Genomic DNA, 14445 nt, shown 5'->3' on the forward strand with positions numbered 1-14445 from the left:
ACGCTTACTTTACCTAACCTAACCATCCTTTCATTTTAGTTACGATAACTTAACCTAAACTAACCTACCCTTCGGAAAAAAAAATTAAGAACTATTATTTTTGACAGAACAAAACCTATCATTTTACTTCGGTGAACTTCATAACTGTTCGGGTTGTGGTTGTAATGTCAGTATAAATTAGGTTTTTTTTAAAACTCTATTACGACTATTTCAGTTTACAAAATATATTCCAGGGTAGTTTCACTAATCAGTACCATAAAGATACATTTGGCACAGCAATATGTTTGCTATGTCTCCAAATATGGTTCACGCGTTTCGTAAAAAGTCACTCTAATCATTTTTCCATGGCCCGCTTAAAGAAGTATAACTTTAAAAAGGAAAGTCCGACAGCCTCAGGGAATGACAACCTTATCACTTAGGCTCAGTTGCACATTTGTGACTCCAGGCAAAAAGAAGTTTTACTCCATTTCAATATCCTTTTCTTTTTTTTTTTCTTTTTTCCTTACATAACTCTATAAACCGGCCTTCACGTCTCTGACATAAGTAGGCGGGCTCCTTCAAGGGCTAAATTATTCACAGTCTCGTGAAGGTATTACTTCTTTCCAAATGCCTGTTACCGACAAAGAACATGCGCAGTGACTGCCATCACACTTCCTTCGCTGCCGCCCAGACACCCGCGTCCACGAGTCATCTACTGACGTGCGCAAATAATCGACTAGACCACGGTGTTTGCGAGATTGTTAGCTGTCAGCTCGCCCTCTGTGCATACACGTCGGCTGCACGTCTGCGGACCGTATGGCTTGAGCGCGGCCTTCAAACGAGGATCCATCCGCCGCATGTGTTCCTCCGCCATGCCTGGTTCGTCGACGCTGGGGAGTTGTGAGCGCTCGTAGGACGAGGAGCAGGTTTCGATTACTCCCAAAAAAAAATTGGTTGTCTGTAAATTCGGTTTACGGACGATAGTTTAACGTGACAACGTCATAACAAAACATTGATGAAATGATTGCATACTTCTATGAATAAAATTGAATAACTTTTAATGAATTATCACTTTTGTATGGATACAAAGAAGGAGCGAAATGAAATCTACAATTTAATTGATAAATTTACTTTTATTTGCACTCATTAATTCAAATATGATTATTACTTTAACGAAGAGATTATTTATTTACTAAAACTCTTATACATGTTTGCTATTTAACTTCTTCCAATCTGTGTTATTCTGTTAAGGATAGGACGATGATAGGAAAAGTAGGAAACGAATGGGAGTGTTTCAAGTTTAATGTGCCTCGAAAAAGTCAAATCGATGGTTGTTCCAATCGAGTGGAAGAGAGATAGATGCGGCGCAAGCATACAAGGAGCGTAACGGGACACAGCGTAACGAGACAATGTGCGTTACGGGACACTTTTTCGTACGTGCAGCCGGCGTTCATCGATTAATTAGACGTTGTCACGTCAATATATATGTGGCAACTCTCTGTTCATCCTCGGGGCATTTGGAATGTATATAATGGCGCTGTGGTTTGCGGGGATACTAATTTGAATAACCAGTGTTTTATATCACGTGACTTTGACAGAGTGTTGTCAACTATGGGCACGATCTTTGAATGCACAAATCGGGCTGCATCTTCGATCCAACCGTAGAGGGGTGGGGGGGGGGGGGGGGGAAAGCAATGGGTTTTCAGCTCGCCGAATGGAACGTCCTGACCAGAAGGTGCGGCAGTTTATCGCCTGTGTATCTTTTATAAGAGACGGTTAATCTCTGCCAGTCGCGGCCTGGTTTGCCAAGAGTTCACTGCACACGCATCGGGCGACTGTTTCAATTGCACCAATCTTGACGAGTGTCAATCATGGCGTCTGGCACTTCTGCGACCTCCACAGTAACTGGACACGTGTAAAGACCATCAATCACAGGGAATTAAGTACGGATTAGCTGCTTGATAAGCTTACGATGTGATACCGAGATATATTGTGGCCAATTACACCAGTGATATTCCTCGCTAAGGCAACACTTCAACACTTGAGCTTGTGTTTTATGATGATTTATCGCGGAGCAAACAGTGGTTAGTATGAGAATTAGTTATATTCTCAAGTTATTCTCACTATGGTTTTATAAACCCTGCCCACACGAATACACGCATATTCAAATTGTAAATGGCGTCGCGTACGCCCGTATTACCTGGGCCCAATTTATCTAGTAGTTTTGGCCTAGAATTAAGAGTGAGGGGAGTTAGTCATGGCATCAATCCATGCCATGGCTGGCAAATCCCCTCCTGCGACCCTCTCCCTGCATGGCCAATCCCAGCATGACTTCGACTTGAGACGCACTTAGGTATCTCCCCTAACCCGTACCCACCCAAATACACTTAGTTTTAGTTAGGTTAGGAAATAAACCGCTGGAGGGACCAACACTCTGATGTGGAACTCGCCCTGTGCGTGCTGTGACTCAACCCTGCACGCGTGGGTGGTCGCGAACAATACCGAAAAGAACAAGGAACGAGGAAATACCCCGGGGGGGGGGGGGGGGGGGAGGCGGTCCGTCACGGTGGCGTCCCTGGCGCAATGTCTGCAGCTCGTGAATTGCAAACGCGACCGCAGTTGCGCAACCGCGGAGCTCTCGGGAGTTGCGCAACCAGCACGCCCCCTATCGCCCGAAACGGCCGAGGAACGCCCTGGCGATGTGAGACCCGCCGGCCGGTCCATGACTGGCAGCCGTCGGGGCTAATGTCTGGCCGTCACAATGGCCGGATGTGCGACCCCCAGGGGCGTGCGGGCTGGACGCGGCGACTGTTGGTAGCACTGCTTGATGAGACTTGTCCATGTTAGCCAAGGTTCTCTTATTGGTTCTTACCAGTTAGGGAGGCTCTTACCCGCTCCCGAGTCGGCCAGCGCTGTTCTTTCACGAGTCCGTGATTCGCTTCTAAACGGTTACGCACCGTGACTATGGTTCCACCTTCCGTGTGAGTAAGAACGACCTACAAGACCTAGGATCCCTCCTCCTCCTCATAGCGAGTTGTGTCGAGAAAGTTTTCAAGGTCACGTTGTGGTCCGCGGCCTGGGACTCCTCGCGGGCCCTCGGTTCGATGCTGGGTTCTGGCATAAGGGACCACGAGGCCCGCAGTGGCTGTGATGACAATACAGTTTGCGGCACACTGTGTCGCGGTGTTGTCTGATTAAGCAAACAGTCTGAGCTCACGTTGTGGTTTTGTGCATGGCTTCCTGAGGGTAAACGCTGTTGCAGCTGTGTTTGCACCAGCTGTACCAGCGCGGGGCTCGGCCGCGCGGCCGCAGCTGGAGGAGCGACTTCGGGGAGCGACTCGTCAGCGACCCTCCAAGACCCGTGAATAATTCCCGAGCCCGTGTTTTCTGTTCCCACGCGCGGCTGCTGAGATACTTCCTCCGAGCAAACACGAGTCAATAATTCCCTGTGGCCGGCCTAATGCCCCTCTGAGACACGCAGCCGTGGCGTGCGGCTAAGCGGCTCCGCCACAGCTGCCATGACCGTATTCAGTCACGTGCTCAAAGGACAGGAGCAATTGTTGACTTACTTATTGATGTGGATCATTAGGGAGCTCTCATCTGTCCCGGGCCCGCCAGGCCGGGGAGCGCTAAGGGCTACACCTCCGCGCCAGTCAGGCGCCTAGTCGCCCCTAAGCGCAGGGCGGCGAGCAGCGTGACTTCAGCTGTGACCCTGTGATGACATCGCGCGCGACGAAACGACAAAGCCATTCTGCAAGCATTTCATGTCGACATTGATTTTTTTTATGACTTCGAATCAACGTCGAAAAAAGCTTGTTTTCAACACTCGCCAAGTCCTGTGATCTTCTTGCAGTAGTAAGGCCCAGAGCCATCTACAGAAACCAATGGCCTGGGGGGAAATAATTTTGTCCCCCCCTCCCTATTATTTAATGTGGCCTACAACATTTAAAAACCTTACAATTTTAAAAGAAATCGTAATACTGTTAACGTTGCTGTGACCATACGTGTGTATCGCATTGCTAGTAATGTTTCCTATGAATTCTATTAACAATAAATTATTAATTTTGGTCCTATCGAGATAAACACAAGCCCGAGGATTTCGCTCCCCCCCCCCCCCCCCCCCCCTTTTTTCTGGATGGCCTGGGCGTGGACTTCACTGTCCCGGGAGTCTGAAGAAGCAATGAGCAAGACTGGTAACTAACCGTAATACTAGTGTTGCAACTGCAAACAAATCAGGCCGTGACAACTATTGCGCGCGAAGAGAATACATAGAGACTGGAACTTATAAACGGCATTTTACGCGTAGGCATAAAATATAAATATTTTTTAAAATTATATATTTTTATAGTTGTTGTATATTATGTTATAAAGTATTTTTTACTGTGATACCTAGTAAAATGAGGGCTTAGTAGGCGTTAATTGTGCTTTACTTACTTTAATATATATTTGCTCGGAAACTGAGATGGTGTTGGTAACACTGTGAACCACACCTACAGCACGACACACAGTCAGTTAAATCGGAGACACTGTTCAAAACTCAACATTTCTACTTTAACTAATCTCTAATTTTGGATCCCACAAAAAGCCTACTTACAGCCTTAAAATGTAGAATTTTAAGTAGGCTTTAAAAATTCCTATCTGGTATAAGATATTTAAAAAATAGTTTATTTCATTCTTACGGAGAATGCTGCCTAAGATTTTTTTTTTTTTTTTTGGGTTGTCAAATAAATGTCTGATATCTGCTGGTATCAATGGTTCGCTCTATTTGTATTAGCAACAAAATAGTAGGCGGCAGTTGATGAAGTGTCGACTCCAGAAACGATGTGTGTGGGTGGCCGTGTGGTTGGCAGGACTGCTGGGGGACAGTGGGGGACAGGCACGTGGTGGGACGCGCAGGTGCTAACTCGAGGTGCTGACGAGTCTTGTCATTGGCGGGAAGGTCAGCCTCCGGCCTGCCTCGGCTATCCGCGCGCCGCTCGGCTTGTTGGCGGGGGGGCGGTAGAGTGCGCCCTCTCCTGCATACTCGGTCCTGGGCTTGTGGCTTGTGCCCTGCCGTCTGTTGCCTCCCGCTTTGCAATCACCTGCTGACGCGAGAGTTCGGCAAGTTGCGCCTGTCTGTACCCGGTACAAGCGCGGCTCCAGGAGGGGGGCGGTGGGCAGGGACGTCGGAACGTTTTCATGAGTGGGGGGGCGAAAAGATGTATCACACTTACCTCGGTCCTAGAGCGGGGGGTCCGGGGGTCCTCCCCCGGAAAATTTTGGAATTTTAGATGCAAAATTGTGCTATTTAATGAGTTTCCGAACCGAAATATTAAATATACCATTCCAAGATTTTGATGACGTAGTATGTATTAAATACTACTCGGACAGTATAAGTAGTACAATTTAAATAAAATACCATCTAGGAATTTGCAATCATTTTACAGTATATTGACAATCATAAATTTGATTTTCTAATCAATGTGATCACCAATGCAACGTTTGTAACTACTGGTTGAGAAAAATACTACTAGTACCAAACATTTATTCTGGGAAAAGGAGGGGGGGGGGCGAAATGCTACACTCGCCCCCCCCCCATGCAGAACAACACGGGGGCGACTCGCCCCTGCTGCCCTCCCTGTTCCGACGTCCCTGGCTCATGTTACACAGCCACAATGAGTGCTAACTGGCAGCACGACGGGAAACAGCATAAGCCGCCCCCAAAAAGACCAGACCTGACCAAACCAATGCGGACTAAAAGTCCAAGTGCCCCACCCCTTGCATAGTAGAACTTCTACCACGCCCCACTCTTCCTCCAGGACCATCCTTCTATTCCTGTAATCCACCTGCTTGTAATAATGCATGACCTTTGCATCCCGCATGTATGTGCCCAGGGTTTTCCCTCTGTCTATGGAGGTTTTACCTGGGCCCAACTTATCTAGTTTTAGTCTAGAATTAAGAGTGAGGGGAGTTTGTCATGGCGAAAACGTCTGCCATGGCTGGCCAATCCCCTCCTAGCACATGATGCACGTGACCTTTCTGCATGGTTAAAAACCCGCATGTTTAGAGCGTATAGGGCTTGCCCTGAGACGCACTTAGTCTTCCCTACCTAGACCCCTCCCTTACACACTTAGTTTTAACTTAGGTTAGGAAAAAAAAAACGACGTCCCTGGCGGTGGGGGCGATAGCCCCTCCTGAGACCAATTTTATTGATCAGTGTATATTTATGTTTACTTCGTATGTTGAACTTTTATCTCATCAAAAGTTGCATGGAGCTACTAATGTTCTGTATTTGAAACCTGTAATTTGTAAATAATATTCCAAGGCCAATATATGACCACTTTCATTTTTTTGCAACTACGACCTTTTTTTTTTGTGCGATAGCCCCTCCCGAAAAGTCATCCCGAAGCCACCATTGACCCGGTAGCAGCGATACCCTGAACACATGTCCACACACTCAAGAACTCATTTCTCTCCATAATTGTTTCTACTACTTAGAACCTGTTACACTTTGTCAGAAATATGGCTTGGTTTTCCTGAACCATCAAGGACACCGGGACATCTAATTTTTTTTTTTTCCGTCATGCCTCCAGCTAGTTAATGTATGGACTCCTACGTAAATCTTTGAGATCGATCGGAAATTGGGGTTTCGGGGAAGACGTTTTTTTCTTCTTTTTTTTCGGAGGGTAAAATTTATTTAAGTGGCGTTTACTTAGTCGCGAGCGAACCAAGACTTTTCAAGCCGCTGGAAGACGAGCAAGTCGCTGTTTGCTCAGGTGTCGCGGTGTTGTGTAAATTATTGTGACAAAATATTCGAATGTCAAATATATAAAAAATTTAAAACTCTTCAATATCAAATTTAATTGAAATGGATAAGATAGGAGAAAAGTTAATAGTGACGTATATGTGCATACATATACACATACCCACGTACAAACAAGTAGATGATCTAAACATATATCCTTTAGGAAATTCGCTAAATTCCAAGAGCATTTTTCGAGACCGTTTTTCTGAAGCAATTGCCATTGTGGAAGTGCGAGCGCGCGTAACCCGAAAACACAAGAAGATCCTGAGCGAACGGCTACATCCATCAACTTTTAGTAAACGTATTTGTGATATTTGATCCTTAATGCACATTTCATGTGCTTACATTACCTTTATAGTAGGAAAGAAATATTCTTTTTTTTTAATGAACATTGCACCAAATCACCCGCCAAACCTTAAAATCAGTGTGTGACGTATTCTTTTTTTCTGCCGTATTATAGTGAATGAGATATTAAAAACTTAATCATTAGAGGCTATGTGCATTAAGGAATGGAACCTAAAAAAATTATTTAGTTTGGATGTTTAGTTTTTTAACAATGACGAGTTTATTTATTTTTATTGCGGCTTACTACTACGCAGTTCCGGCAATGCATGAGCCGGGATGGCTTACCTTATATACTCTAATCACCTTGTGTATTTTGGAGGAACCTAGGTGCGTCTCAGGCTGAAGCCTATAGTCCTAATCATGCTGGGATTAACCAAGCAGGGAAGGGTCGCATGCGTCGTGTGCTAGGAGGAGATTGGCCAGCCATGACAGCGATTAATGCCATGACTAACTCCCCTCACTCTTAATTCTAGACTATTTAACTACTAGATGAGTTGGGCCTAGGTGAAACCTGCATAGACACGGGGAAAACCCTGGGCACTGTTCTTGCGGGGTGTGAATTTGCATGCATTAAGTCCAGGAAATTACAGGAGACAGAGAATGGTCTGGATGAAGAGTTGGACTGAGTGGAAGAGTCTACCATGCGGGGGTTGGGAGCTTGGACTCGATGTCAGCTTTATATTGTCCAGTTCTTGGTTTTGTAACCAGTGGCGCGAGCGCCTCTGGTGGTGAGTGGATAAACTCACTCTGCTTCCAGGAAGCATCTTAAACTAGAGAAGAAGATATAAAGTACTCGATTTTTTTTTTCCTAACCTAACTAAAACTAAGTGTATTTTGGAGGGGTCCGGGTTAGGGAGGGACCTAGGTGCGTCTCAGGCCGAAGCCTATACGCCTAGTCATGCTGGGATTAGCCATGCAGGGAGAGGGTCGCATGCATCATGTGCTAGGAGGGGATTGGCCAGCCATGGCAGCGATTGGCGCCATGACTAACTCCCCTCACTCTTAAATCTAGACTATAACTAGTGATAGGTTGGGCCCAGGTAAAACCTGCATAGACACAGGGAAAACCCTGGGCACATTCATGCGGGATTCAAATTGGCATGCATTACGTGTAGGAATTTACAGGAGACAGAGGATGGTCTGGATGAAGTGTTGGACAGAGTAGAAAAGAGTCTACCATGCGGGGGTTGGGCACTTGGACTCGTGGTCCGCTTTTTCAGTTGTCCAGTGCTGGATTTAGTGACCAGGGACGCAAGCGCCCCTGGTGGTGAGTGGTTGCACTGACCACTCACTCCGCCGCCAGTCAGCACCTAAAAAACTAAGAAACTAAAACAGAAAAAAGATAAATGACTTACAAACTAGGCATTTCGTTACGAAATATAAAGTACTCGATCATGGTCGACGAGTTCCCGATCACAGGCCACGAGCGGCGGACACGCCCGAACATAGCCGAATCCTCATGAACGGCAAGCCGACAAGCCATGGTAGTCACATTGGAAATACATTGTGCCAGAAGTCTCCCAACCCTACTACTGTTGTTGTATGTCTTCATTTGTGACGAAGTACGGGCAAGTAAAATAAGGAAGCTCATTTTTTAAAATGACGACGTCTACTACGCATTGTGTTCTTTACAATGCCTTAAAATGAGAGCAGTATCCACTCCAAGTATACACCATGTGGGTAGAGGCGACGAGGCGTTTGCTGTGCAATTCCAGTGTCGCCCTTATCGACCCCGTTCCAGGACACGTTGTCTTCCGGCGAGACGAGTGCCGTCATTTGCCGGTGAAGATGGTTGCAGTGTTGATCCAGGCTTCTTGGCATACGGCCTTTTTTCCTCCTGAACCCACGTCAATAGCGACTTCATCGCGAACCTTCCCCGCGGCTTGTTTACCGCGAGTGAAGTGGTCCAGGAAAAACCACACAGGATGTTGGGGTAGCCAGCGTGGTGGTTGGAGAAAGACTGACCCAGCTTTATTTTAGTTCCAGGAGGGGGAGGGGAGCAAGCAAGAAGCGAATATCTGGCACGCGATCAAAGAACAAAGTTTCTGATTGACTTTGTGGACTTGCGCGGATCCTGGCCAATCACGCGCCTCGCGGACAATGCAGTGTAAATATTTCTTCCGCGAATGAGAGGCTGGTGGCGCGCCCACGTGATTCGCCGAGCGCACATTTGAGGGCGAGTGTACACAACCACTCCTCTACATCATGAGATTACACACGTATAAATCTTTGTAAGTTTTTGACGTGACAACGTCTAATAAATCGATGAACGCCGGCTGCACGCACTAAAAAGTGTCCCGTTACGCTCATTGTACGCTTGCCCCGCATCTATCTCTCTTCCACTCGATTGGAACAACCATCGGTTTGACTTTTTCGAGGCACATTAAACTTGAAACACTCCCATTCGTTTCCTACTTTTCCTATCATCGTCCTATCCTTAACAGGATAACACAGATTGGAAGACGTTAAATAGCAAACACGTATAAAAGTTATAGTTAAAATAATCTCTTCGTTAAAGTAATAAACATATTTGAATTAATGAGTGTAAATAAAAGTAAATTTATCAATTAAATTGTAGATTTCATTTCACTCCTTCTTTGCATCCATACAAAATTAGTGATGATTCAATAATAAATGATTCAATTTTATTCATAAAAGTATGCAATCATTTCATCAATGTTTTGTGATGACGTTGTCACGTTGAACTATCGTCCGTAAACCGACTTTACAGACAACCAATTTTTTTATTACCATTAGTATTTAAATGGTGTCGCTGTTCAATTGGGCCACGTCTACAACTCTAATCAAACGCAATCGATGTTTCAACTGCTTTTTTTTCAGCCGTCGCTCGGTCTGTAACAATAATGGAAAACCAATGAAATGATTAAGTACAACAGTTTCCTGTTCTCATACGAAATCTTGTGTGAAATGCTTCAAGAAGAAACCTCCAGAGACGCGCGTGGCAGGAGCCGTGGCGGATATTGGCCCAAGTGGTTGGAGTCCCTATCTCACAGCGCGCGGCGCCGGCTGTCTCGGAGGTGTGGTAGCGTGTGCGGTAACTCCACCGGGGCTCTGCCGTGCGTGCCAGCTAACATTTCTAGCCTTCCGGCCCGTCCTGGCCCGGAGACTGCGCCCTTGCAACACTCTTTCAATTGCCAGCGTCTATAGGTGTCGGGCGGAGGACCTTCGTTCACAGCGCAGAAGGAAAGCTACGAGGTCCTTGTTTAGGCAGTCCCTCGGGGCTGTGTTGAGAGCACCAGCCTACCAGCTGGGTCACTGTCTCGGTGTAGCGATATCCATTAATTTTGTAACATAAAATCAGTGTTTAAGCCTTCTAATTACTTTAGGTTTTTAAAATAATTTAGGAATGAAAATTTGTTAGCCAATTCTTTTAATTGTATTTTGTTGTTGAATAATTTTTTATCAAGTACAGTTTACAAGCGACGCTTGCCAAAATGTGAACTTAAGTGTTTTGGTTCGCTAGTACGAGGCGCGGCGTGTTTATTATTAAAGATAAGTATAATCTTGTGGGGCAACATTTAAAGTAATTATTTTTTAATATCCGTTAATTTTATATAAGGGCTTTTGCGTTCAAATGCCTGTCTACTGCCATATTTTGATATTGATATTTGTTAAAGAAAATAAATGTGCTCACAGTTAGAAGAGGGTAAATATTTTAAATTTGTGTTCAGGTTTTATTCCCCTTCGTCTCCAAAAAAAATTGTTTCCCCTGCTATTTTGGAAATTTGTTTGTGTTTTGATACACACTATTAGGGAGGGGAAATTTTGAATGATATTGCCGAGTTTGAATTTTTTTCTTGAATTCGATTTTTTTTTTTTTGGGGGGGGGGGGGGGGGAGTTCTCGCTCTCTCGGTAACGAGAGTGGATTGTCGGTCTTAACTCCGGTGTGGAGAGAAGGGTGGTGCAACTTATCGTCGCCTGTGGAGACCGACTCCAGTGACATGTGTTTGTAATAGTAGAGTCATTAGGTTAGTTATAGTATAGCAAGGTAGTGAAAAAGCGACAAGTGTAAATATCAATGTTTAAATAAATATTGGTGCTATCATTCAAACCTAATATTCCTCATAGTCCATTGAAATGTTACTTTTTTTTTTTTGGGCTTAGCGTGCGTTTGTCAGAGGACGCAATTTTATTTTTTAAGATATTGGAGGTAGATAAACCATAAAAAACATTTAAACCTCTTTTTCCAAAATGGCGGCCGTGGGACAAGGGTTGCAACCCCACAAACTTGGATTTAACTTTACACTAACCCCCTATTCATATCTAAAAGATTAAATTGCGTCCTCTGACAAACGCAACCCCAGATGTAACTCTTCAATGGACTGTCACTTCCAAAACAAAAAGGGCTAACGCAACACGTAAGGATTGAGAAAGTGAAGTATGCTTGTCGCCTGTCGCAGGGCCGGACACGTGGGCCAGCAAGTTCCCGCAGGCGGCGGGCAGCCGGCAGTCGCCCGTGGACATAGTGACCACCCGGGTGTCCACCGACAAGACGCTGAGGGCGCGGCCGCTGTCCTGGCGCTACGTGCCGGACAACTGCAGGCAGCTCTCCAACACCGGCCACGGCTGGAAGGTGGACGTGCTGGGCTACGGCTCGGGTGAGCGGACTCTTTCTCTTCGACACGTTCCCCGGGTGTCCGTGCTCACCACCCTCTCACGAGCTTTGCCATCTTCGAGTACCCACGCTATGATGAGTTGTCGCTTTGACTTGTCCCACTGGCCGTTAGGCGTTTTAACTTTATCAAAAAATTTCATCTTTTTTGAAGTTATACTTCTAATGCGACTTCCAACAAGGTTGCGTTAAACGTTTAACGCTCCTGGGGAGGGGGAATAGAAAGAGAGAGAGCGAGAGTGAATGCTATTCCAAGGAACTAAGTAGAGAGTAAGAAAAAAAAATAAAGATCCTGACAGTTTGTAGTGTCGCCATATTTGTTTCGATTTTCAATACCCTTTTTGTATATTACAATTTAAATTCCAGAAAAAAATCATGTTTCATAGACACAAATAGTGAGTGTGTGTCATTTCTCTATGTACCTACACGAGGTCTCGCCGCGTCAATTTTCTCCTTGGGGCGAACCCGTCCGCTTAATTAAATAAACAGCTTTTATCGTTGATTGATTTCATGATTTATTTCATGAAAATCTGCTCTCATAAAAAAGATAGTTTTATAGACATTCAATAGGTATCTCTCTCTCTATCTCTCTCTCTCTTTCTCTTTTTCTCTGAAAATCAATCTATGAATCGCTAATAATTTATTTCATTTTTTTTTTAGTTTTATTTGATACAATATGATTTCACTAGAAATCAATTTCTACCCCTTCCTATTTTCATTTCCACATTACGAAGTTTCACATCTTCCGCGCGGAGGGACTCCACGCACTATTTTTGCATGCAATTAAAAAACTATTTTTTAATGATGCCAAAGAAGTATAACTTTTCACGCAGGAGGAAGGTTGGATTGTTTAAAGTTAGTTCGGAATAAAATGGTTTTCTGTATTAAATAATTAATGAATTGTATGCCAAGAACTAGGTGATTTAAATTGGAATGAAATCACCAAACTGATATAATAAATGAAGAAAGAGTGTTGAGATGTCGATATGATTGGTAGGGGAGGGTGTTGTACCTTGGACCATTTATCATAAAAATCGAAATTATCGAGTTATAAATACGACATTTTCTGTTTTCTTGGACGCAATTAACTCTTCGATGTGTTTCCGTTGTATCTTCATCGGTATAAACCCACGATCTGTGCACAAAATATTTCCAGAAACAAAACAATAATATTTTGCATAGTGGACCATGGTACACGATGCTCGTGTACCTTGGGACAACCATCCTGTACCTTGGGCCACATTAATAAAGTAATATGTAGCCGAGCCTGTGTAATGCAATATATTAGAACTATAATTAATAACCATTATATCATATACTGTAGCAAAAAACAATACAAAAAACACAAATAAAACATTTTACAAACATAGTGTACCTTAAAAGTAAAACAAAATGCATTCAAAACAAAGTATTTCTTTCATTGTTAGTTAATTCAAAGGCACACATCCATAGAAGTAATGTAAATATTGTCACAAAATATACAATGAAAAATTCGGACAAGTATCCTTTAGGTTACCTTAAACAATGGAAAAAAAAAATGGTTTTAAAAATTTGTTTGTAAAGCTATTATTTAAATGACTAGGCCCTACTGTTAATTAAACAATGATAGATCTACAATAAATAGCCAATTAATAGGTAATTAGGTTTTAACATTAAACACAGTAATCACAACTGTATGTTTTCCAGTCGTTGCCTTCTACCCCAGCGCACAGGAAATGAGTCCAGCGACCACATTTAATGCATCTGCACCACTTTTCGCCACTACAGTCAGCCTTCTTTGAATTCCTGCAGTAAGGCATTCTTCGTCAGCACTGTTCACAGTTGCTTTATCGGTAGATTGGCCTACGTGAAGCACAGTGTCTTCATATTCACTTTCAGATGACATTGGATCCAGTAGTTTCAGCTTCTCCGCCATGTTTGAAGGTATCGATATCTTCTCAGAATGTTCGCTTTTAATGGCTGGCTTTGATTTAAGCACGTCACTTAAATACTTGGTAACTTTAAAAGAACTTCTGTATTTTTCCTTTGAAGTTTTTTTTTTCCTTGCTGTTTACCTTTATGTTGCTTTATAGCTTGTTTTTCTCGAGTGTCCGTAGCTATCATCGTATTTCTAGATCTTCTTCCTCTGTTTGAGATTTTCCTTCGTGCAGCCTTCAAATATGGCTGGATGTCTTCAGGGGTGACCATTTTCTTTTCTTCTCTTTGTCGTGTCAGGTGTAACACAGTGAACAGGAAATATTCCCAATGTTGTAAATCCGGATAAAATGTTATTTGGTGTAAATGCTCTTGGATAAGCCACCCCCAAGGCCTCTGCTACTGTATAAATTTCAAATGTCTTTCCCTTGTTATACAGCCTGATTGTAATAGGTCTTCAGTGGGCTATATACAGATATGTCCAAGGCTGGAGCTTGTGAGGTGTGTGTGGGGGAAATGTTACAATTGTTGGGATGCTGCAACCCCACACACGAATATTTCTTCGCCATTGATGGTAATCTCTTGTACCATGGACCACTGGTCCAAGGTACAAGATGCATTTGTGGCCCAAGGTACATGACGATGCATTTTTTAACACGAATGGCTACTGACAGTTTAAAACACGACAGAAAGATAAATGCTTATCATTTTTCACTCACCAAATAACGAGCTATCCAGTAGTGGTACACCACACAATGTTTATAGAGGTAGTTTAAATAAAAAACACAT

General features: G+C 43.9%; 1 protein-coding gene across 1 annotated transcript in view; it reads left to right on the forward strand.

Annotated features, from left to right (window-relative positions):
- LOC134532615 (carbonic anhydrase 13) overlaps positions 1-14445 on the forward strand; it is a 74553-nt gene that overhangs the window by 43594 nt on the left and 16514 nt on the right. The window contains exon 3 of the mRNA XM_063369197.1: positions 11531-11728. Coding sequence (XP_063225267.1) covers positions 11531-11728 — 198 coding nt within the window. The remainder of the gene's footprint in view (positions 1-11530; positions 11729-14445) is intronic.

The sequence above is a fragment of the Bacillus rossius genome, chromosome 6 (assembly GCF_032445375.1).
Source record: "Bacillus rossius redtenbacheri isolate Brsri chromosome 6, Brsri_v3, whole genome shotgun sequence".
Taxonomy (NCBI): domain Eukaryota; kingdom Metazoa; phylum Arthropoda; class Insecta; order Phasmatodea; family Bacillidae; genus Bacillus; species Bacillus rossius.